A 23,194-nucleotide genomic window follows, 5' to 3' on the forward strand; every position below is an offset into this window, starting at 1 on the left:
CCATACTACCATACTATATAGTGTGCCAGAAAAAAATTTAGAATGACCTAATACTTCATATGTCAAATGCAGTATGCCAGAAATATCAGGATGTTCTACTACATCTGATCTGGGTACTCCAGCTTCCTCCCACAGTCCAAAGACGTGCAGGATTATTGGAGGGTTTTAAAATACAACAGCCTTCAAATATACTCTCAGTGTGTCTTACAGTGTCTCCCTCTCAGCCCTCTTCTGTGTTCTTGCCACTTGTTAGTTAATTAGGTTCAGAACTGGGCCAACTAACGAGAAAGACCAGATTGTTTGTTTTCTTGACTCCACCCAGGTGAGTTTGATTCCTTTTTTCTTTTAGATATTTTTCTTTTAAAAACCTCCTGAACGGTGAACAAAATAAATGTGGCTGATACAGTAAGTCGTCAGTAATTCTGTGGCACAGAGGTAGAACTTTAGAAACCCAGTTTTATGTAGTGTTGACAAAGTTTAGCAAATTAGCAGCTGAACAGTTTCACTCCACCCAGCATGAATTTGTCTGAGACACAAACATGAATCATTCATTTCACATCAGTAGTTATGTACAGTACTTTCCTTTTCATGAATTAAATTAATAAAAGATTTTTTATATACACACTATAAAAATTCTAACAAGGCTTTTAGTCACAACAATAAATGTTTATATGTGTGATTTAAGTTCATCTCTCTGACCACAGAGGCAGCTCTCATTGGCACCTCGTAGCAGAAATTTAAAAAGTATAATAGTATGATATTCTCTCAAACCAGCCACAATTCATCACACAAAAATTATTCACCAAAATATATTATTTTTACATAAAGAATTTCCTCATATCCAAATGTTTTAAATGTCAAAGCTACTACAAATTCTCAAGATTTAAGTTTTAGAATTGTTCTTCGTTCTTCGTCGTCTATTAGTGATTCAAATCTCCCGGCAAGTACGTCTTATTATTTCAAGGCCAGTGTCATCAGGACAGAGTAAAATCAGGATCTAGTGGCAGACTGCGTTCACAGTTTAGCCTTTTGTGGCAGATCACGAAGGCACTTCCTGACCAGCCCCAGTGCGTCCACGGCGGTACCCCAGGCAATGGTGACTCCCCATGCTCCGTGGCCGTAGTTGTGTACCACAGGCACCCTGCGACCCTGCAGCTGCATCACCTCCCTCTCCACCCTCGGGTTCCTCCTGGTTGGCCTCAGACCGACCCACTTGCTGAGAACTTTGGCTTTGCTGATGGACGGCTCCAGCCTGCTGCAGCGCTCCAGGATGCTCTCCGTGTCACCTTCGTCCACTTGTAGCCGCCAGTCCCCCTCCTGCCTCGTGCCGCCTATGGTGACGGCGTCTATGCCAGGGTAGATGTAGGTCATTCCATCTCCAGCTCGGATGAAGTGCTTAAGCCAGGGGGCCTCCACCTTGAGGACCTGACCTCTGATGGGGTAGATGTCGTTGTCACCCACCAGCGTTCTAGAGCCCAGGCCGGAGCAGTTGACTATGAGGTCAAAGCTGCTGCTTAATTCCTGAAGACTGTTGACCTTCCTTTGTTCCACCTGACCGCCAGCTTCTCTGAACCTTTACAAAACAAGCGTTTGTCGTTATAAGGAGTGTATTCAGCTGTTCACCTCAGTGGAATCAGAACATGAATTAAACTGCACTGAACTAAAATCTATTAACACCTTTGGCATGACCATGAGATTAAAACCTGGAGGACAAACCTGTTCTTGAGCCATGGCAGGTAGCTGGGACATTCACATTTAATGGTGGTGAACGCATGGCCAAACTTGTGATCTGGAAACATTTTCAGTTCAGCGTCAGTCATGAATCTGAAGCCGATCACAAAATCTGACCAGAAGGGCTTCTTATCGGTTGGAACGTCCTTGAAAATTTGCCAGCTGGAAGAGAATCAAAACATAAATCACTGGATGCAAAGAGGCCGAGTTATCGCCCTTATTTTATAGCGCTATATAACAATTGTTACCCAGAGCTCAGCATGACTCCAGCATCTGGTGAGTGTTGGGATGTAGCAAGAGCCAGCAGGTGATCAAAGCTGTTCTTGAACCAGCGTCTTTGTCTCTCCAAGGGAATATCTATGGATATGTGTGTATAAAGGATGGGGTTAGATTGTGAATGTACATGCATTACAAGTGATATTCACCCTGGTAAAACTGTACTGACTGCATCACATTTTAAGATATTACACAGCTAAGAGAGATTGTTGCATACCTGGAAACTTTGCAGCAAACATGAGCCCAGCAGCTCCATCACTGGTGGTGTCTGGACTGAACTTCTCCGCCAGCAGAGTGACAGAACAGGAAGGCAGAGCCTCAGCGATGCAGACAGCAGTGGAGAAGCCGACCACACCTCCTCCGACCACCACAACCTGGGTGCTTTTCATCCTGGACAGGCCTGCGTCTCACACTGGAGGTAAACTGCAGAAGAGAACGTATAAAATGCTGCTTGACTGCTGCAACACAACCTTTGTTAAGACTGAAAGTTAATCCACAACTACTGGCCTCCGCCTCAACTGAGCAGACGGTACAAAGATCCACTTCACTTCAATAATGCGTTACGTAACAGACATTGTAAACTGGGCCCCACACAGCCATAGAAAGTGATCAGTGCTGCAGATTAGTCCAGTGTTTTAATCTGAAGCTGTTTCTATACAACAGTTACACAAACATAACATAGGCAGCACAGACCGATCTGAATATTTTTTTCTCTTTCCTGAATGTTGCATTATTCATATCAGATAAGTAGAAGTAGCTATACAACAATGTAAAAGCATCAAATTGAAAAAACAATTTGTATTTAAACATTTTAATCTTGTAGCTGGTGATTGAGCTATTTTTTTATGTTCTGTTGGACAGTTAAATTTGCACCAATGCAGCCTATTTTATAAAGTTTGTTCATAGTTTTTAATATCTTAAAGGGATAGTGCACCCAAAAATGAAAATTCAGCCATTATCTACTCACCCATATGCCGAGGGAGGCTCTGGTGAAGTTTTAGAGTCCTCACATCTCTTGCAGAGATCCCAGGGCAGAGTGGGTAGCAACACAACTCCACCTAATGCAGGCTGACGGCACCCCAGATTAAAATGTCCAAAAAACACAATGAGGCTAAAAAAATGACTTTTTTCCAAACAACTTTTTATGTTGGGGCCTCAGGACACTTGGATCACTACGGACGAGCAGTATGGAGATATTCTGTGGATTCAATTATGTGTTTTTTTGGGCGTTTGAATCTGGGGCGCCGTCAGCCTGCATTAGGTGGAGTTGTGCTGCTATCCACTCTCCCCTTGGATCTCCACAAGGGATGTGAGGACTCTAAAACTTCACCTGAGCCTCTCTCGGCATATGGGTGAGTAGATAATGGCTGAATTTTCATTTTTAGGTGCACTATCCCTTTAATCTGCACTGACAACTAAAGCTGGTTTTAAATGCTGACAAAACAAAGGTTATATATTTCTCTAATGCTAGCAAGAAGCCTGTGAAGACTCCTGGGGCCGTGTTCACGAAGCTTCCTAGCACTAAGAGTCGCTCCTAGTGACAAAATCTTAAGAAAATTCTTGGTCTGCACTTCTTAGAATTTCCCCTTAAAGTCGAGACTAGGCCCTTGTAAATATAAAGTTATCCACAGAGCATCTTAGACCTTAAGAGTTCTTCTAGGAAAAATTGTTAGGAGCAGGGAGGAGGACTTTCAAGAGGCTTAAGAGTTTCTTAAGTGGAGGAGAAAATGGTGAAAACACAAAGAGGTCTGAGAAATATTCTCCAAACACTAAATGACAGTGAGTAAATGAAATGCTACAGATTAGGCTGCACAGGGATATTATTTGTGGTCTATCTCATTAGGGGTATGTACGCCTTTCCCACCTAACACAGTGTCATTAAAATGCCAGAAATAAAATGATCAACACTAACATAGTTGAAAAACTGTTAAAATGCAGCAATGCAGCAGTGATGACTTGTCTCAACCTTCCATCAGCAGAGTAATCACACTGTCAACACTTTCACAGTCAGCAGTTAATTTCATTTCCACCAGGTGCCCACACCTTGCAGGCTCACAAAAGGGCGTGTCTGTGACAACCAATCACACCTGTCAAAAGAAAGCATCACACCTAGCAGCGGGGTCAACCACACCTCCTCACTAAGGTAAAAGTTTCTGTCTCTTCCTTGCTCTGGGTCACTCGGAGAGCTTTCCTAAATCACTCCTGAGCTAGAACTCCTCTCTGAGAGTGATCTCAGAATGTTTGATGTCGTCACTGCTCAGGGGAAGAAGTTAGAGGTTGTCACTTGTTACAAATATCTCAGTATTTGGCTTGATGACTGTTTCTTTTAAACCTCAGCTTCTTAAAACGCTGAGGTTTAAGTCCAGTTTCACATCTGAGCAGAAAAAGACTGGTTGCTGCTGGAGATTTGTTGTACAGGCATGCATCTGCATATTGATTGTACATGTCAGATACTGCACATCATAATGCACTGAGACTTGTTACAAATTGTAAAGCCCTTACTCATCACTGTGCGCTTAATTCCAAGGCTGGTTTGCCTTCTTTAACCTTTCATAGTGTCAGTCACTGGTATTTGTTCAGTTATAAAGCCACACTGGGTAAACTCCCTTCCTACATCTGTTCTTTGAGTGAACAGAAATCTGACTGTAGCTGCAGTCTGAGATCTCAAGACTTAGTTTTGTCTGAAGAAAGGTGCTATGTGCTCTGCTCCCCTCACCTGGGTTATACCATGGTCTGGGTGAATACTCAATTCTGATTGGCTGCAGGGTGTTATGGACCGTTTCATTGCTATTCTGTTGCTAGGGCAACAACTTTGGTCCCTGTTTACTTCCTGTCAGCTTCTGCATTAACATACATTCAAACAGGAAATACAAAGGGACCCATGTAGAATGTTTATGTTGTCCAGTATGAAACGGTCTATAAACGGTCCATAGGACAGCTAAAAAGACGCTCCGGTCAAATTGCCTGATGACAGGTTCTAAATTATTGCGCTGGCGCAACTGCTAGTTTGTAACCATAGCAACGGAGACTCGGAGTAGAGGCAAAGGATTACAACGGGCATCATGAGTGATTTTATCGTTTCATTTAATTTATTTGGTGAATTTGATCATTTTGATGACTGGGATGCAGAAGAAGAGAGGTTAGAGAATGAAAAGAAAAGGGAGAAACGGCACAAGCAGTCGCGGGTCTATGGCAAGCCGTTTAACATTTAATCGCTAGACGGGATATTCATTAGCCTACTGATATCTACAACATAATTTTGCCTAGTCAAAACTCTTATTCAAGATATCTTTAATTAGATTTTGACTAGTAAGATTCAAACTACTTTTGCCATTGACGTGTATGGGGTTTGTCATTATAGATATCTCCATAGTTGCGGATATCTACAACGTCATTTTGACTATAATTCAAGTTCAAGATATTTACAACGTCATTCTGACTTTCTGAAACTTAATTCAAGATATCTAGAAAGGACCATGTAGATATCTTCAATTGATGATAATTAAAGATATCTTGAACTTGAATTATGACTAGTCAAAATGACGTAGATATCTCAAACTGGAATTACAGATATCTCCAATGTAGTTGCGGATATCCGCAACTACATTGGAGATATCTATAATGACAAACCCAATACACATGAATGGCAAGAGTAGTTTGAATCTTACTAGTCACAACTGAATTACAGATATCTGTAATTAGAGTTTTGACTAGTCACAACTGAATTACAGATATCTTGAATAAGAGTTTTGACTAGGCAAAATTATATATGATATCAGTAATGAATATCCAGTCTAGCGATTAAATGTTAAAACGGCTTGCCATAGGTCGGCTCTCTGACGCCGGCCTGGAAACTCATCAGATCAAGACCGGACATCGGTGTGAGAGCAGTCTGCAGGCTTATTGGGCTCCGTCAGCGCAGGAGAGACGAGACTGGAGCAACATCTTGTCGTCTCCGAATGTCCCAACAAGCAGTGCTCAATCTGTCAATCTCCGTCCTTCAAATGCCACTATGATGGACATACCCATATCACTTTCAAATCTCACTATTAATGGTAATGTAGCATTTGATTTTAAATAGGAAACAATCGTTAATTTGTTAATGTATTTATATGATTTACATATAAAATTGCTTATGATTTTGACTAGCCTACTATTTGGATGTTGATTATTTGAAACAAATTTTCTTGGGCCTATAAATGAACGCTAATGAATCATGAAAGTAATATCTCAAGGTGTTTTTTTTTTGCACATCATCCTCTGACCACCAGAGTCTGTAACACACAAGCGGTAAGAAGAGCACTGGCTTTCTGAAATAATCATCTTCTGAATAATATCACGTAACGTTTAGCCATCATCTCGCTTCCCTTCACTGATCAGAGTGAAAAACTCATGATTTTAACTGTAAAACACATTAAATCATAAATAATTGATTTAATATTCATTTCTTTGGTGAGTGACCATGGTATAAGCGGGTTAATGCCCTTCGAGGTGTCCATTATCAGGAATGAATGGACTTCGCTGAAGCACCGTCGTCCATTAATTCCTGATAATGGACACCTCGTCGGGCATTAACCCTTACATAACCCACAAATAGAATAGGGGGGTGTATGTCATATGGGTTAAATTATAATAATAATAATTATCTATTATTATTATCATTATTATTATTATTAGAATTAAAATAACTCCAATTGTTGAATAACTTAAGTGAGGTGAAAAGCTGTATCTTTGCTCCATTTTAAAAGGTGCATAAAAAAATAGAAAAACTCATACAAAGTACAAATAATTTGGAAGTGCAGACACTAATTAATTTTGGTGTAATGGCATTGCATGTAATGGATATATTTTGGATTTGCATTCCCATTATAAGTGCACTTCTTCCACTTTCTTTGCACCTACTACTCTGGATACATAGGCTACAGTTTTATATTATCTTATCAATAGGGAACTTGCACATTATATAATCTTATTTTAAACACGGTTTTTAGGGACATTGTGGCTGACAAAAGTGTCCTATGCTACAGAAAAATACAGTCAGTGTAAAACATTGTTGACCGACCTGTTCCCACGATCTGCACAGACTGTTTACCTCCTCTGTGTTTAAAGGACGTGCAGGTCCTGCGGAAACTCTTCACCGCAATGACAACGATTTAAATTATTCAGAATCCTCCGTATAAACATGGCCCGTTTACGCTGATAGATTCTTCTAATCAGCTGTTTGCTAATGTTTTAAACGAACATCGAAAAAACCCAGATCGCTCAACTGCCGTACACTTAATTTGATTTATAAAAGGTGACGGTACGCAGCCCGTTCTCAGAGCCACAGAATGTATAGATTAAGTGTGCGAGGAAAGTCTCGTCAGAGCCTCACCTCTCGCGATAAGTCAGTCTCACTCACGCTCTCCGTCCAACGGCAGCAGAAGGTAAGGTCCTAAAAGCTCACAACTTTGAATTACACCGCGGTTTGAGCGTTAAAGCTGTTTGGGTCCTGTTACAAACAAACATTTACTGAAGTGTAGTCGGTTTAACGCGTTATTTGTAGCGCGTGCTCCGCTGTTTGTGTTAGCTTTAGCCTGCTTGTGGCTAGCAGCGCGTGCATTGTTTGAGGCGATGTTAGTTAGCTTGTTTGCTAACCTGCAAAATGTTGGTTCACATCTCTGCAGGGTTTGTGTGTAGTTTTGGGACCAAACATCAGCAGGTAAACTTTGAATCAGTGTGGTACACAGCACGGAAACAGTTGGAGAAAACCAAACACTGAGTTTTGGACTATACTGTCCTGCAAATTAAACATTTGTAACGTTACTGCTGCAAGCTTTATCGATTAGCCATCGACAGTTTGGACAATTGTAGATGTAATGTGAGTAAAAACAAACAAACAAACACACGGTTTCCAGCCTTTTAAAATTTCAGGGTTCCCTTTGTAACTTAAATTTTTAATTTGAGTTTTGGACTGATCAGATAAGGATTTAAAGGCACTAATTTTGGCTAATAAAGGGTATTTTTGACTGACTTTCATAGACAGTATTTTCAGTATCAATCAGCTCATTGTTTTGTTAATCAATTAATTGATAAGTCTATAAAGAGAAAAAAAAGCCCATCCAGTTTGTAATTTCTGTTATTTTTCATCCAACAGTTTAAAACCCAAATATACTCACTTTACAATTATACAGAAGACAAGCAGATTGTTTTATATATAAATGACTGAAAATGATAATTATCAGAATTATTGGTGATTCACGTTTTGTTGATTGACTAATCATTGCAGCAACTTCAGCTTCCCCTTTTCATTTTTATTTTTATTTGTAAATATCCTTTTGTTTGTTTATTAATTTAATTTACTTATCAGTTTAATGCCTTGTTGTTTATTCTTTATTATGTACATTCCTTTTGGAAAATTGTTAGGAAGGATTGACTTAATGTAAATTACAACTGTTACCACAGCAATAGTCATGAGTTTCAGCCCTAAAACACGATTTGCTTTAGGTTTACTATTTTATCAGTGCAATGTCATTTAAAATAAAGATGTGCAAAGTTAAATATGTACGTTAAAATGCACACTTGTGGAGTCAAGTTATTTTATTTACTTGTTTATTTTACAAGAACAAATGCATAAGACAATGCTTCATATGTAAAATACAAAATAGTAGTAGTAACAGTAGTAGCAGTTTATTTTTAAACACGTAAGTAGCAAATAAACAAAATTATCATACATTGGTAGACAGACATAAAACAAAAAAACATTAATTGAGGAAGCATGAAAACTGAAAACAACATATAATGATTTGATTTACAAGTCCAAAAAGAAGTGGGAGCGGGAGGAAGTACAAATTTATTTATTTATTTCAACCCCTTCTCCATAAATGTACAATAGTCAATCATGTAGCTCCCCATCACTATAAAGCTGTGCAATAATTCATTCTCCTAGATCTATTCTAATATATTAAATTAATTAGCAATTTTATTTGTCTTACAGCGAGATATGAAATAATTAGTAGATGTAGTGCATACAGGTTTGTAGCCATGGCTAATTTGCAACCCCTGTCCCTGGTTAGACTTTTAGAGCTAAAACATTAAATGTAAGATCACTGAGTATGGAGTAATTTAATACAATAAAACAACACAACATACACAGTAGGGCTGCAACAATTAGTCGACTAATCGATGACTAAACGACTATTGAAATAATCGGTGACTATTTTAGTAGTCCACTAATCGGTTTGAGTCATTTTTCATTGAAAAGTACTATAAAAGTACCCCAAAATACTCTTATTGCAGCTTCTTATGTTCAGATATTGGCAGCTTTACACACTCTCCCATGACGGTGAACTAAAACCCTTTGGCGTGAGTACGAAACAAGACATTAGATGATATAATTTTGGAGTTTGGGAGAAACAGACCGTCATTTTTCAACATTTTAACACATTTTTTGATAAAATGATTAGTCGACTAATCAAAGAAATAATCGACAGATTAGTCAACAATGAAAATAATCGTTAGTTGCAGCCCTAATACACAGTATGATACAGACAAAGACTAAGTCAAAAGGAAGACCACAATAAGAACAGAGACAAAAAAAGAAAACAACTAGCAATGATTGTTATTGAACTATGAGGTCTGTGTGTTTGTGTGTGCACATGTCCACACCTGTATGTTGCATTGTGCTTAAAGCACGTGTGTGCATGCATTTCTAAAAATAATGTATTGTATTTCAGTCTAATGCACTCTAACCCTGTTTTAACAGACAGTTGCTTTGCATTACAGGAACAACAGTGACTGTTTTGAGGTGAAAATGTCTCAGACAGCCAATGCCAGCCCTTCATCACTCATGGCCCTTCACTCAGATACACACAAACAGAGCATCCTGAGTAAATTCGACAAGCTTAGGAAGAGGGACCTGCTGTGCGACATCACTCTGGTTGTGGAAGACGTGCACTTCAAGGCACACAAAGCCCTGCTGGCAGCAAGCAGCGAGTACTTCTCCCTCATGTTTACAGCAGAAGATCATATCAGTCAGTCGACCTACCAGCTGGATGGAATGGCAGCTAAGATGTTTGCAGCAGTGCTGGACTTCATCTACAGCGCCCAGGTGTGTGTGGAGGAGGGCGCTACAGAGCAGCTCCTGGCCACGGCTTGTCTTATGGAGGTCAACGACCTTGTCAAGGTGCTCACTGAACTTACACGCTCTGCTGCGGCGGTTAGAGGTGAGAAGTTAAAGGGAGACATTGTCGAGGTGGCAGATCTGTCAAAACGCAAAAGAGGACGACCTAAGAAAAATGTGCCTGTTGTTACAGAGCTGGAGGGGAGAAGCGCACAGTGTGAGGGGTCAGAGGAGGGCCAGGCTGAACATATAGACTGTGATGATGTAGTAGCTGAGTCACAACCTAAAGATGATGCAGATTATAACCCAGGTGCCCACCAGAGCCGGCAGAGCAAACGCAAAATCAGGCCACCAGTGAAATACAAGAGCTACAAGGTGGGCAGCGACACAGCAGGAAGCAAAGAGACTGGGAAGAGAGGCAGGAAAAGGAAATACCCCAACACTGAAGCTCGATGTGAAGACTGTGGCAAAGAGTTCAAAAACCACCTCTTTTTAAAGATTCACCAGAGGACTCACACAGGTAATCTAATCTTTTTTTATGACCTTTTAAATAACATACTGTTCTCTTATTTTTTATGCCAAATAGTGAGTGTAGGAAATTATACAAAAACCATAGTAAAGTATGTCAAAATATATTGTGAAAACATTGTAGAGTAAGTAAAAAAAAAAGTAAATGTAGTATGTCAAAAGTGGTATATCAATTAATTTCATAAAACATCATAGTATATTGTGTGAAAATTTGATTTTAAAAAATAATAGTATAGTATGTAAAAAAAAAAAAAAAATCATTAAGATGGCAAAAAACACTGTAGCATGTTGGTAAAAAGTCAAACATCGTAACGAAATATGTCGAAAAAAAGTAGTAAAAAAGTAAAAAAAACATCATTGTATTTGTAGTGACTTGACTTTACAAAACAAAAAACCTACCAGCCACTGAGGGGCTGCTATACTGGCACTTGACTATTTGATGCATCTCCTTTGTGCAGCTTTTAGATTAATTCAGACTCACAAGCATCCGTGCAGCAATACTCAAGTGTGTTTATTTACACATCCTCTGGTCCATCACAACAAGCGTCCATTGATCTACGTGCACTTATACTATTAATAACTTGCATGCAAAACAAACAAAGGCTCCATTGTCAGCCATGCTACACCTGAGGGTCAAAAAACTGTGTGCTTCAACGGAAAGCAACACCTGCCGAAGTGATACTTCCTCTTCTACTTATACATTTACCACATACCACCTACTGTGCACATCAGAATCAGAATCTATTGTCATTGTAGGAGTACAACGAATATGAGGTAGCAGCTCTCAGATTCAGTGCAATAAAGGTAACTACAAATGAACACATCTCTTCATATACATGTATGCACATGAACATAACCCAATAATGGCTCTAACAGTATAGTATGTCCAAAAAAAGTCATAAAAACATCATAGTATAGTTTATTAAAGTCATAAAAACGTCATAGTATAGTACGTCGAGAAAAGTCAAACTTTTTAATATAGTGTGTTGAAAAGGAGTCATGAAAAACATCTTAGTATAGTATGTCGAAAGTCATAAAAAACATAGTTTAGTATTCTGAAAAAAATCATAAAAACATCCTAATAAAGTGTGTCGAAAAAAGTCATAAATTGTCAAAGTATAGTATGTCAAAAAAAGTTATGACAAATATAGTATGTTGAAAAAAGTATTAAAAAATATTATAGTATGGCATAAAAAGTCATAATAACATCATGTCAAAAAAAGTCAAAAACTTTCATAGTATAGTATGTCGGGGGAAAAAAGTCCGAAAAACATCATAGTATAGTTTGTTATTAAAGTCATAAAAAACAATAGTATAGTACGTCGAAAAACGTCATAAAAAACGTCATAGTATAATATGTCTGAAAAAAGTCATAAAAGACATGATAGTATAGTATGTTGGAAAAGTCAACAAATTTCATAATGTTCAGGGAATGGTCATAAAAACATCACAGTAAAATATGTCGAAAAAAAAATCATGAAAAACATCAAAGTAAAGTGTGTCGAAAAAGTCATAAATTGTCAGTATAGTACGTCGCAAAAGTCATAAAAAATATCAATAGTCAAAAAAGTCAAAGCGTCGTATGTTGAAAAAATTCCTAAAAAATTGTCATAGTATAGTATGTTAAAGTCTCAACAAATTTCATATAATGTTCAGGAAATAGTCTTAAAAATATCATAGTAAAGTATGTCGAAAAAAAGTCATAAAAAAATGTCATAATATAGTGTCGAAAAAAAGACATCACTCATATTAAAGTGTCGAAATTTCATTTAAAAAAAAAAAAGTCAGTCAAAAATGTTTTTGTTAAAATGTCATAGTTTCTCATAGGACTGTCTCTCCACTGATCAACTGAACCTCGGTGTTGTTATTCTGCAGGTGATGCCACACCACAGTTACTACCTGTATATTCACCAGTAGACCTCACTGTATTTCATCATGTGTTTCATCAGGAGAGAAGCCTTTTAGGTGCCTGGTTTGTGGAAAGGCTTTTACCCAGAAGCACACTCTGCTGGTTCACCAACGCATGCACACTGGAGAAAAGCCGTTTGTTTGTACCATCTGCTCCAAAGCGCTGTCCACCAAACACTCCTTACAAGAGCACATGAACCTCCATGAAGGTAGGAGCTGATGAAGTTTATCTTGTTGGTTCTTTATTCGCTGTACTGTGCATTATTTATCATCCCGTTCTCTGCTGCTCTACTATTAAACTTTTCTCTTTACCTGCAGAAGCCAAATCCTTCAGCTGTGATAAATGTGGAAAGACCTTCACTCAGAAGAGGCAACTTAAAAGCCATTACAGAGTTCATACAGGTGAGAATCACTTCACTTCATTAGCACCAGGTTAACTGAAATACATTCACTTTAAAGGTTCAATAATGTATTCTTTATTCTGTTTCATGTAAGGGAAATCATTACCAGAATGTGCTCAGTGCCATCACAAATTTATGGACACGGCTCAGCTGAAAAAGCACCTAAGAACTCATACAGGTAAAGTCAGACAAGCTGTTAAAACTACTGTGTAACTGATACCTATATGTACATGTGTAAAAGCACTTAATGACATTCATAATATCCTTACAGGTGAGAAGCCTTTCACTTGTGAGATTTGTGGAAAGTGTTTTACAGCCAAAAGCACTCTGCAGACTCATATCAGGATACACAGGTGAGACATATGTTTTCCATATGTAGCCTCCAAACATATATTTTAGATAGAATAAAAGTTTGTCATATAACAGCTTTATTTAATGTTACTGAACAAATATGAACATTCAATCAACCACAGGGGTTGAAGAAGCATTTGGATCCTTTATTTGAGCAAAAGCATCAAAACAACAGTGTAAAAATACTCCAATACAAATAACATTATTGCATTCAAATTAAGTAAAAGTACATAAATATTATCAGCAAAATGTAATTTAAGTATGAAAAGTGAAAGTATTCATATTCTGAGACATGACGAGGTACAACTAGATACTTTGTTGTAAGAGATCAAAGTTGAGAACCACTGATTTAATCCTTAAAAAAAACAAAGTTGTCAAGTAAAAAGTACACTGTTCCCTCTGAAATATAGAGAAGCAGAAAAGGGAAATACTCAAGTGAAGTACTTCAGTAACCATCAACAGTCAGTTTAGCATCAATTTTGAGTTATGTTTCTGACAACCTGTTAATATTCACTCCTTTTAGCTCTATTTTTGGTCTCCACCAGGAAAAAATCTGGCTATTTAGCTGCTAAATACATTGCTTATTATGCTTAGGTTAAAGTATACTATGCCCAAAAAAGTATTTAAAAAATCAAAACATAGTATAGTATGACAAAAAATAAATAAAAAATAAGTCATAGTATAGTACATCAAAATTTCATTCACCCAAAATGATTGCTAAAATTGCTCTGCTGGGTATCTGTTATTGCAGGTTTTGTTAAACTGACTTTTTTGTGTTTCTGACCTGTCCAACATTTACTCCTTGAAAATATCTGGCTATTTAGCTGCTAAATATGTCGCTTTTTATACTTAGGTTATAGTATAATATGCTAAAATGTATAAAAAAAAATATACAAACATTAGTTTAATAAAATCTACAATAACTGATGTCCAGCAAAGCAACTTTAGCATTCATTTTGAGCTGTGTTTCTGACATCCTGTCCAACATTTATTCCTTTTAGCTCCATTTTTGGTCTCCACCAGGGAAAAATCTGGCTTTTTAGTTGCTAAATGCTTCACTTTGTTTAGCAGCTAGTTGCACTTTTCATGCTGGTGAGGTTTTGTAGCTTACAGTGGATTTTTTTTAAAGCTCTTTTGCTTAAAATGTTTGCCTGCTATAGCGAAAAATTATGCTACGAGAGCAGTGAGGACCAAAACAGCAAAGTTGTGAGCCATAAAACCAAGATAATAAGCTGAAACTAAAACGTTCATCAACATGACTCCTTCATATGTGATCCATTGTTAAACTTCAAAACAATCTTAACATCAAAATGTCCTTTTCCAGAGGAGAGAAGCCGTACGACTGCAGCATCTGCAACAAATCCTTCTCAGACCCCAGCGCCAGAAGACGACACGTCGCCTCTCACTCAGGGAAGAAACCCTTCACATGCTCCTTCTGCAGTCTCTCATTCACCCGCCTGGACAATCTGAAGACACATACCAAATCCCACAACAAGGAGCGAGCTGCGACAACAGAAGCCTCTTCAGATGAAGCAGGAGCAGACACTGCAGCGCCACAAGAGGAGGTGCGCAACATCCTGCAGCTGCAGCAGTACCAGCTGCCCTCCAGCTCTGAACACGAGATCCAGCTGGTGGTGACGGGAGACGTGGACGACATTAACTTTGTGCCAGGTCAGGGCCAGGACATCAGCATCATCACCACAGAGGGGGAGACGACAGAATCGGACCACTCCAGACTCACCCTGCTCACCCAGTCGTCAGGAAACGTGCAGAACGTGGCTCTGGTCACTCAGGGTGGCGTGGTGGAGCAGAGCCCTCAGATTCAGACCATCAGCATGCTGGAGGGTCAGATGACGCACCAACCTGAGCAGATGCATGTCATCACGCTGAGCAAAGAGGCGATGGAGCACCTACAGGCCCACCACGGTCCCCCGCAGCCCCTTCACATAGCACAGCGACCCGTCCAGCAGCTGCAGGTGATGCACCAGCCGATCCAGCAGCTGGCCGTCACTCAGGACAGCTCGCAGGTGAGCAGGGAGCAGCACAGCCAGGCCATCCACATCAGCAGCCAGAGCAGCCAGCCCATCTCCATCAGCCAGACCAGTGAGCAGATCTCCAGCCACCACATCCAGGGACAGACCTTTCAGATCCAGGCAGGGACCGTCTCCTACCTGTACACCACGGGGCTGCCGCAGGAGAGCTGAGAGTGCCAAATCCTGACTGATATGCAGCGTAATGGGACAGGAACACGCATATGTACAGTATATGGATGAGTGGATGATGTTCTTAAATATAACTGGAGAATAAAATGCCTTTGCTTTGAAAATAACATCTAAGTCTTGTTTCACAGTAAATCTTCAGACTGCATCTGCATGTCAAATAGCAGCTAACTTGTAAAACAAGTTCATGCTGCTTCATAAAACACCCAGGGGTGAATCTCACAGGTCTGGCAACAGCGTCTCTGCAGTCCGGACATGCAGGCGAGACAAGTTCTGGAAGAACAAAGGTATATATGAATTTATGATCCAAAGACAGAGTAACAACAATCCCACTGTAATACCTGATTAGAGAGGTGCTTTATGTTGCATGTACAGTACAGGCCAAAAGTTTGGACACACCTTCTCATTCAATGCGTTTTCTTTATTTTCATGACTATTTACATTGTAGATTCTCACTGAAGGCATCAAAACTATGAATGAACACATGTGGAGTTATGTACTTAACAAAAAAAGGTGAAATAACTGAAAACATGTTTTATATTCTAGTTTCTTCAAAATAGCCACCCTTTGCTCTGATTACTGCTTTGCACACTCTTGGCATTCTCTCCATGAGCTTCAAGAGGTAGTCACCTGAAATGGTTTTCCAGCAGTCTTGAAGGAGTTCCCAGAGGTGTTTAGCACTTGTTGTCCCCTTTGCCTTCACTCTGTGGTCCAGCTCACCCCAAACCATCTCGATTGGGTTCAGGTCCGGTGACTGTGGAGGCCAGGTCATCTGCCGCAGCACTCCATCACTCTCCTTCTTGGTCAAATAGCCCTTACACAGCCTGGAGGTGTGTTTGGGGTCATTGCCCTGTTGAAAAATAAATGATCGTCCAACTAAACGCAAACCGGATGGGATGGCATGTCGCTGCAGGATGCTGTGGTAGCCATGCTGGTTCAGTGTGCCTTCAATTTTGAATAAATCCCCAACAGTGTCACCAGCAAAACACCCCCACACCATCACACCTCCTCCTCCATGCTTCACAGTGGGAACCAGGCATGTGGAATCCATCCGTTCACCTTTTCTGCGTCTCACAAAGACACGGCGGTTGGAACCAAAGATCTCAAATTTGGACTCATCAGACCAAAGCACAGATTTCCACTGGTCTAATGTCCATTCCTTGTGTTTCTTGGCCCAAACAAATCTCTTCTGCTTGTTGCCTCTCCTTAGCAGTGGTTTCCTAGCAGCTATTGACCATGAAGGCCTGATTCGCGCAGTCTCCTCTTAACAGTTGTTCTAGAGATGGGTCTGCTGCTAGAACTCTGTGTGGCATTCATCTGGTCTCTGATCTGAGCTGCTGTTAACTTGCGATTTCTGAGGCTGGTGACTCGGATGAACTTATCCTCAGAAGCAGAGGTGACTCTTGGTCTTCCTTTCCTGGGTCGGTCCTCATGTGTGCCAGTTTCGTTGTAGCGCTTGATGGTTTTTGCGACTCCACTTGGGGACACATTTAAAGTTTTTGCAATTTTCCGGACTGACTGACCTTCATTTCTTAAAGTAATGATGGCCACTCGTTTTTCTTTAGTTAGCTGATTGGTTCTTGCCATAATATGAATTTTAACAGTTGTCCAATAGGGCTGTCGGCTGTGTATTAACCTGACTTCTGTACAACACAACTGATGGTCCCAACCCCATTGATAAAGCAAGAAATTCCACTAATTAACCCTGATAAGGCACACCTGTGAAGTGGAAACCATTTCAGGTGACTACCTCTTGAAGCTCATGGAGAGAATGCCAAGAGTGTGCAAAGCAGTAATCAGAGCAAAGGGTGGCTATTTTGAAGAAACTAGAATATAAAACATGTTTTCAGTTATTTCACCTTTTTTTTGTTAAGTACATAACTCCACATGTGTTCATTCATAGTTTTGATGCCTTCAGTGAGAATCTACAATGTAAATAGTCATGAAAATAAAGAAAACGCATTGAATGAGAAGGTGTGTCCAAACTTTTGGCCTGTACTGTATGTTATAAAACACAGGTTATTTTATGTGACAAAAATAGTGTTTTGATAATCGTTAATGTGTTGAGCTTTAAAGTTCATTCTTGACTTTGTAAACAGCATTTGACAACACAATCTTAAGAGGCGTTCCAGAGCGATCAGATCACATGATCTTCATCAGCAGATACAGTTTGCCCAGTTGCGATGTAATTGCTGATGTTTAAAAAAAATCAGATTACTTAAAAACAAAGGGTTTAACATATATAGGATATGTGCTTTTTTAACTGTCTGGTAGAGTTAGATGAGAGTATCAATACTACTCTCATGACTAATGAGTAAACATGAAGCTACAGCAAGCACGGCTCTTTTCAGGAAACAAAATGCACCTCTAAAGCTCACTAATTAAACCCTATGTGTTTATTCCTTACTATGACGTTTTTTGTGACTTTTTTGAAAAACTACTATGATGTTTGACTCTTGGACAAACTGTACTAGAACATTTTTCACGACTTTTTGGTCATACTATACTATGATGTTTTTTGTGAATCTATTTCGACATACTACTGTGACGGTTTTTTAACTTTTTCGACATATTACTATGATGTTTTTTGACTTTTTCGAAAATTCTATACTATGACGTTTTATGCCTTTTTTTAATGACTTTTGAAGACATACTATACTATGACTTTTTCATGACTTTTGAAGACATACTATACTATGACTTTTTTTTCATGATTTGGGACGACATATTATACTATGACTTTTTTTTCATGATTTGGGACGACATACTATACTATGACTTTTTTTTCATGATTTGGGACGACATACTATACTATGACTTTTTTTCATGGTTTTGGACGACATGCTGTACTATGACTTTTTTCATGACTTTTGAAGACATGCTATACTATGACTTTTTTTCATGGTTTTGGACGACATGCTATACTATGACTTTTTTTCATGACTTTTGAAGTCATACTATACTATGACTTTTTTCATGACTTTTGAAGACATACTATGCTATGATTTTTTTTCATGGTTTTGGACGACATGCTATACTATGACTTTTTTTCATGACTTTTGAAGTCATATTATACTATGACTTTTTTCATGACTTTTGAAGTCATACTATACTAGACTTTTTTCATGACTTTTGAAGACATGCTATACTATGACTTTTTTTCATGATTTTGGACGACATGCTATACTATGACTTTTTTCAGGATTTTTGAAGACATGCTATACTATGACTTTTTTCAGGATTTTTGAAGACATGCTATACTGTGACTTTTTTCATGATTTTTGAAGACATACTATACTATGACTTTTTTTCATGGTTTTTGATGACATGCTATACTATGACTTTTTTCAGGATTTTTGAAGACATGCTATACTGTGACTTTTTTCAGGATTTTTGAAGACATACTATACTATGACTTTGTTTTCATGATTTTGGACGACATGCTATACTATGACATGTTTTCATGGTTTTTGATGACACACTATACTATGACTTTTTTCATGGTTTTGGACGACATGCTATACTATGACTTTTTTCATGATTTTGGACGACATGCTATACTATGACTTTTTTTCATGATTTGGGACGCCATACTATACTATGACCTTTTTCATGATTGTGGATGACATACAATACTATGATGTTTTTCGTGTCTTTTTTAGACATACTATACTATACATTTTAGACATACTATACTATGATGTTTTTTGTGGAACTGTTTTGACATACTATACTGTGACATTTTCTGACTTTCTTCAACATACTACATTATGACTTTTTGTGTGACTTTTTGGACATACTATGACATTTTTTATGTCTTTTTTCAAAACTATTGATGTTTTTTATGAATTTTTCATAACACTATACTATGACATTTTTTATGATTATTATTATTTTTATTTTTTTTGACATACTATGACATTTTTAAGAATTGTGACATACTATACTATGATATACTATAAGGCGGTAATTCAACCACAGTACCATTACTACTGGATAAACTTCAAATGGTGATGAAGATCCCATTTTACAATCGAAAGCTCCACAACACTTTGACAGTACTAAATGAACCTAGTGGAGAGATTGTTCAGTCAGTAGTTGTTTACAAAGTCAAGAATTAACTTTGAAGATTCATTTTTAAGCCAGCGTGGATCATACATGATTTGGGAAAAAATTTTAATTGAGCATGAGGTGGTCTCTTCCCCTCAGTGGACTTTATCACCTTTAGGAGTGTAAACATTAATCAGACTTGTTAAATACACTCTGCTGTGCCTCTCTGGTTTACTCACTGCTTTAGGTCTGTCTATTCTTGTGTTGGAGCGGCTCCTGGCTGCTTCTGTTCTCTGGCGTTGTGACTCTGGAGCAATGTCCTGAAGTGTGGTGTTGCTGGTGAGGCTGCCAAGCTGCAGAGCGGACTGCTGCTGACCAGCCCTGCATGGACCTGAGACAGAAATAGAACAGAAACTGAGCTTTACTGCTCCCCACTGCGGGGCAAAAACACAATCTATAATGAAGTTTAAAATGTCATCACAAAAAGTTATGACTATCTGGATGACAAAATGGTTTTAATTTCACTCCTGAACCGCATGGGCAGCTAGAAGCCAAGGTGTAACTGACAAGATATGATTTTTGCAGATTATCACTTCACTGCTCTGAGATAAAGGTGAAACTAAGACACTGTGGAGGGTACAGTACCCGCTGAGGGACTTCTAGGACTCAATCTGCTCACTGACAGCGTGTAGTAAGTCCTGCTTTGCCCTGCAAGAAAATCAGGAAATGTCAGGGCAAATAATCTGAGGCAAATGGAGACGCTCTCACAGCTAACCTGAGAGACACAGAGAGGCTCTATCATATCGTCTCTCTCTGTCTGGTAATGTGTACCTGTTGTAGACGTGCATCTGGAGAAAGCTGCTTGCATGTCATTCAGTTGGTGCTGCAGTTTATCCACCCGCTGAAAGGCTTCTTGTTTGAGGCTGAGCTCTTGTTGTAGCTGCCCCCTCACCTACAGTAGATCCACACAGCAGGAAACATGAAGTTACAAGTATCTCTTTATTATCTGACCTTAATCTGAGAGTTCATACAACATCAGGTCAGATGTTGGTCCAGACTGAAATGTTTCAACAATTACTTGATGGACTGCTTTGAAATGTTGTACAATGTTCACTGGAGAAATACTAATGATTTTTTGCAATAAAGCATCAGCGTGATTTTTAAATGTTGTTTTGAGTGTGATGTCTCATTTACTCTTTGACTGGCTGCATCCGGATTCCTCCATGACATACTGTACTATGACGTTTTTGTGACCTTTTTTTTTTTAAAGGTACTATACTATGTTTTTATGACCTTTATTTCTCAACATACTATGCTATGATATTAATGACCTTTATTTCTCAACATACTATGCTATGATATTAATGACCTTTTCTTACGATACTATGGTGTTTTAATCACTTTTTTTGGCATACTATACTACGGTGTTTTTATCACGTTTTTCAACATACCATACTATGCCATTTTATTTTACTTTTTCAACATACACTGGCGTTTTTTTGTTTTTTTTCCCCACTTCTTTCAACATACCATACTATGGCGTTTTCATCGCTTTTTTGACACACTATACTGAACAATTTTTATCACTTTTTTTTGGAGATACTATAATGTGACATTTTTTTCACTTTTTGGGGACATACTATAATGTGGCTTTTTTTTTGGCTTTCATTGACATAATATACTTTGGCATTGGTTTTTTTTACATTTTTCAACATACTTATACTATGGCGTTTTCATGGCTTTTTTTTTGACATACTATACTATGGCTTTTTTTGGGGGTTTTTTTCATTTTTTTCCGACATAATATACTATGGCAATTTTTTCACTTTATTCGACATACTATACTATGGCAATTTTTTTTTCACTTTTTCGGCATACTATACTATGGCAATTTTTTTCACTTTTTTTGGCATACTATGGCAATTTTTTTCACTTTTTCGGCATACTATACTATGGCAATTTTTTTCACTTTTTTTGGCATACTATACTATGGCAATTTTTTCACTTTTTTCGACATACTATAGCAATTTTTTGACTTTTTTTGACATACTATACTATACCATAATTTTTTTTTTTTTTTTTCAACATACTGTACTATGGCATTTTTATAACTTTTTTGAAATACTATACTATGGCGTTATTATCAGGGTTTTTTTTGACATACTATACTATGGCAATTTTTTCGACGTACTATACTATGACTTTTTCACTTTTTCCGACATATTATACTATGGCATTTTTCTAACTTTTTTGACATACTATACTATGACTTTTTTCACTTTTTTCAATATACTATACTATGGCATTTTTATAACTTTTTTGACATATTATACTATGGCGTTTTTATTGGGTTTTTTCGACATACTATACAACGGCAATTTTTGCACTTTTTTCGACATACTATACTATGGCAATTTTTTCACTTTTTTCGACATACTTATACTATGGCGTTTCCATGGCTTTTTTTTTTTTTTTGACATACTATACTATGGCAATTTTTTCACTTTTTTCAACATACTATACTATGACATTTTTTTCAACATACTATACTATGGCATTTTTATAACTTTTTTTGACATACTATACTATGGCAATTTTTTCAATTTTTTTTGACATACTATACTATGGTAATTTCTTCACTTTTTTCAACATACTATGCTATGGCGGGGTTTTTTTTTTCACTTTTTTCGACATAGTTATACTATGGCGTTTCCATGGCTTTTTTTTTTTGGACATACTATACTATGGCATTTTTTTCACTTTTTCCAACATACTATACTATGGCAATTTTTTTTACTTTTTTCGACATACTATACTATGGCAATTTTTTTTACTTTTTTCGACATACTATACTATGGCAATTTTTTTACTTTTTTCAACATACTATACTATGGCAATTTTTTCACTTTTTTCGACATGCTATACTATGGCAATTTTTTTACTTTTTTCAACATACTATACTATGGCAATTTTTTCACTTTTTTCAACATACTATACTATGGCAATTTTTTCACTTTTTTCAACATACTTATACTATGGCGTTTCCATGGCTTTTTTTTTTTTTGACATACTATGGCATTTTTTTCACTTTTTCCAACACACTATACTATGGCAATTTTTTTACTTTTTCGACATACTATACTATGGCAATTTTTTCACTTTTTTCAACATACTTATACTATGGCGTTTCCATGGCTTTTTTTTTTTTTTTTGACATACTATACTATGGCACTTTTTTTCACTTTTTCCGACATACTATACTATGGCAATTTTTTCGACATACTATACTATGACATTTTTTTCAACATACTATACTATGGCATTTTTATAACTTTTTTCGACATACTATACTATGACATTTTTTTCAACATACTATACTATGGCATTTTTATAACTTTTTTTGACATACTATACTATGGCAATTTTTTCAATTTTTTCGACATACTATACTATGGCATTTTTATAACTTTTTTCAACATACTTATACTATGGCAATTTTTTTACTTTTTTCGACATACTATACTATGGCAATTTTTTCACTTTTTTCAACATACTTATACTATGGCGTTTCCATGGCTTTTTTTTTTTTGACATACTATACTATGGCATTTTTTTCACTTTTTCCGACA

The 23,194-nt window shown here is 37.6% G+C and overlaps 3 protein-coding genes across 9 annotated transcripts in view; 1 reads left to right on the plus strand and 2 right to left on the minus strand.

The window, feature by feature from the left end:
- Positions 1–367: 367 nt before the first annotated feature.
- ddo (D-aspartate oxidase) lies at positions 368–2,396 on the minus strand. The gene is made up of 4 exons (XM_033641993.2): positions 2,225–2,396; positions 1,980–2,088; positions 1,717–1,893; positions 368–1,573 (listed from the first exon to the last, which is right to left on the minus strand). The coding sequence occupies exons 1-4, from the start codon at positions 2,394–2,396 to the stop codon at positions 1,015–1,017; spliced, it is 1,017 nt and encodes a 338-aa protein (XP_033497884.2). The 3' UTR covers positions 368–1,014.
- zbtb24 (zinc finger and BTB domain containing 24) lies at positions 2,287–20,734 on the plus strand. 7 transcript variants are annotated; one of them, XR_013493404.1, is made up of 9 exons: positions 7,738–7,867; positions 9,772–10,628; positions 12,586–12,753; positions 12,863–12,946; positions 13,040–13,123; positions 13,217–13,298; positions 14,621–15,552; positions 15,647–15,802; positions 19,813–20,734. XR_013493404.1 is itself a non-coding variant. In XM_078175222.1 (8 exons), the coding sequence occupies exons 3-8, from the start codon at positions 9,800–9,802 to the stop codon at positions 15,498–15,500; spliced, it is 2,127 nt and encodes a 708-aa protein (XP_078031348.1). In that variant the 5' UTR covers positions 2,287–2,425; positions 4,041–4,150; positions 9,772–9,799; the 3' UTR covers positions 15,501–15,622. The 7 variants fall into 7 exon arrangements, 6 of the variants coding, with proteins under 6 accessions (XP_078031348.1, XP_078031349.1, XP_033497879.1 ...); XM_078175222.1 differs by lacking the exons at positions 7,738–7,867; positions 15,647–15,802; positions 19,813–20,734 and adding exons at positions 2,287–2,425; positions 4,041–4,150 and having other exon boundaries at positions 14,621–15,622; XM_033641991.2 differs by lacking the exons at positions 15,647–15,802; positions 19,813–20,734 and having other exon boundaries at positions 7,737–7,867; positions 9,772–10,211; positions 10,302–10,628; positions 14,621–15,622.
- ccdc162 (coiled-coil domain containing 162) overlaps positions 19,721–23,194 on the minus strand; it is a 35,394-nt gene continuing 31,920 nt past the window's right edge. Inside the window, exons 43-45 of the mRNA XM_078175417.1 lie at positions 20,397–20,517; positions 20,211–20,273; positions 19,721–19,956 (exon numbers count right to left, since the gene is read on the minus strand). Of these exons, the coding sequence (XP_078031543.1) occupies positions 19,721–19,956; positions 20,211–20,273; positions 20,397–20,517 (420 nt within the window). The remainder of the gene's footprint in view (positions 19,957–20,210; positions 20,274–20,396; positions 20,518–23,194) is intronic.

This window comes from Epinephelus lanceolatus, chromosome 15, assembly GCF_041903045.1.
Source record: "Epinephelus lanceolatus isolate andai-2023 chromosome 15, ASM4190304v1, whole genome shotgun sequence".
Classification (NCBI taxonomy): Eukaryota; Metazoa; Chordata; class Actinopteri; order Perciformes; family Serranidae; genus Epinephelus; species Epinephelus lanceolatus.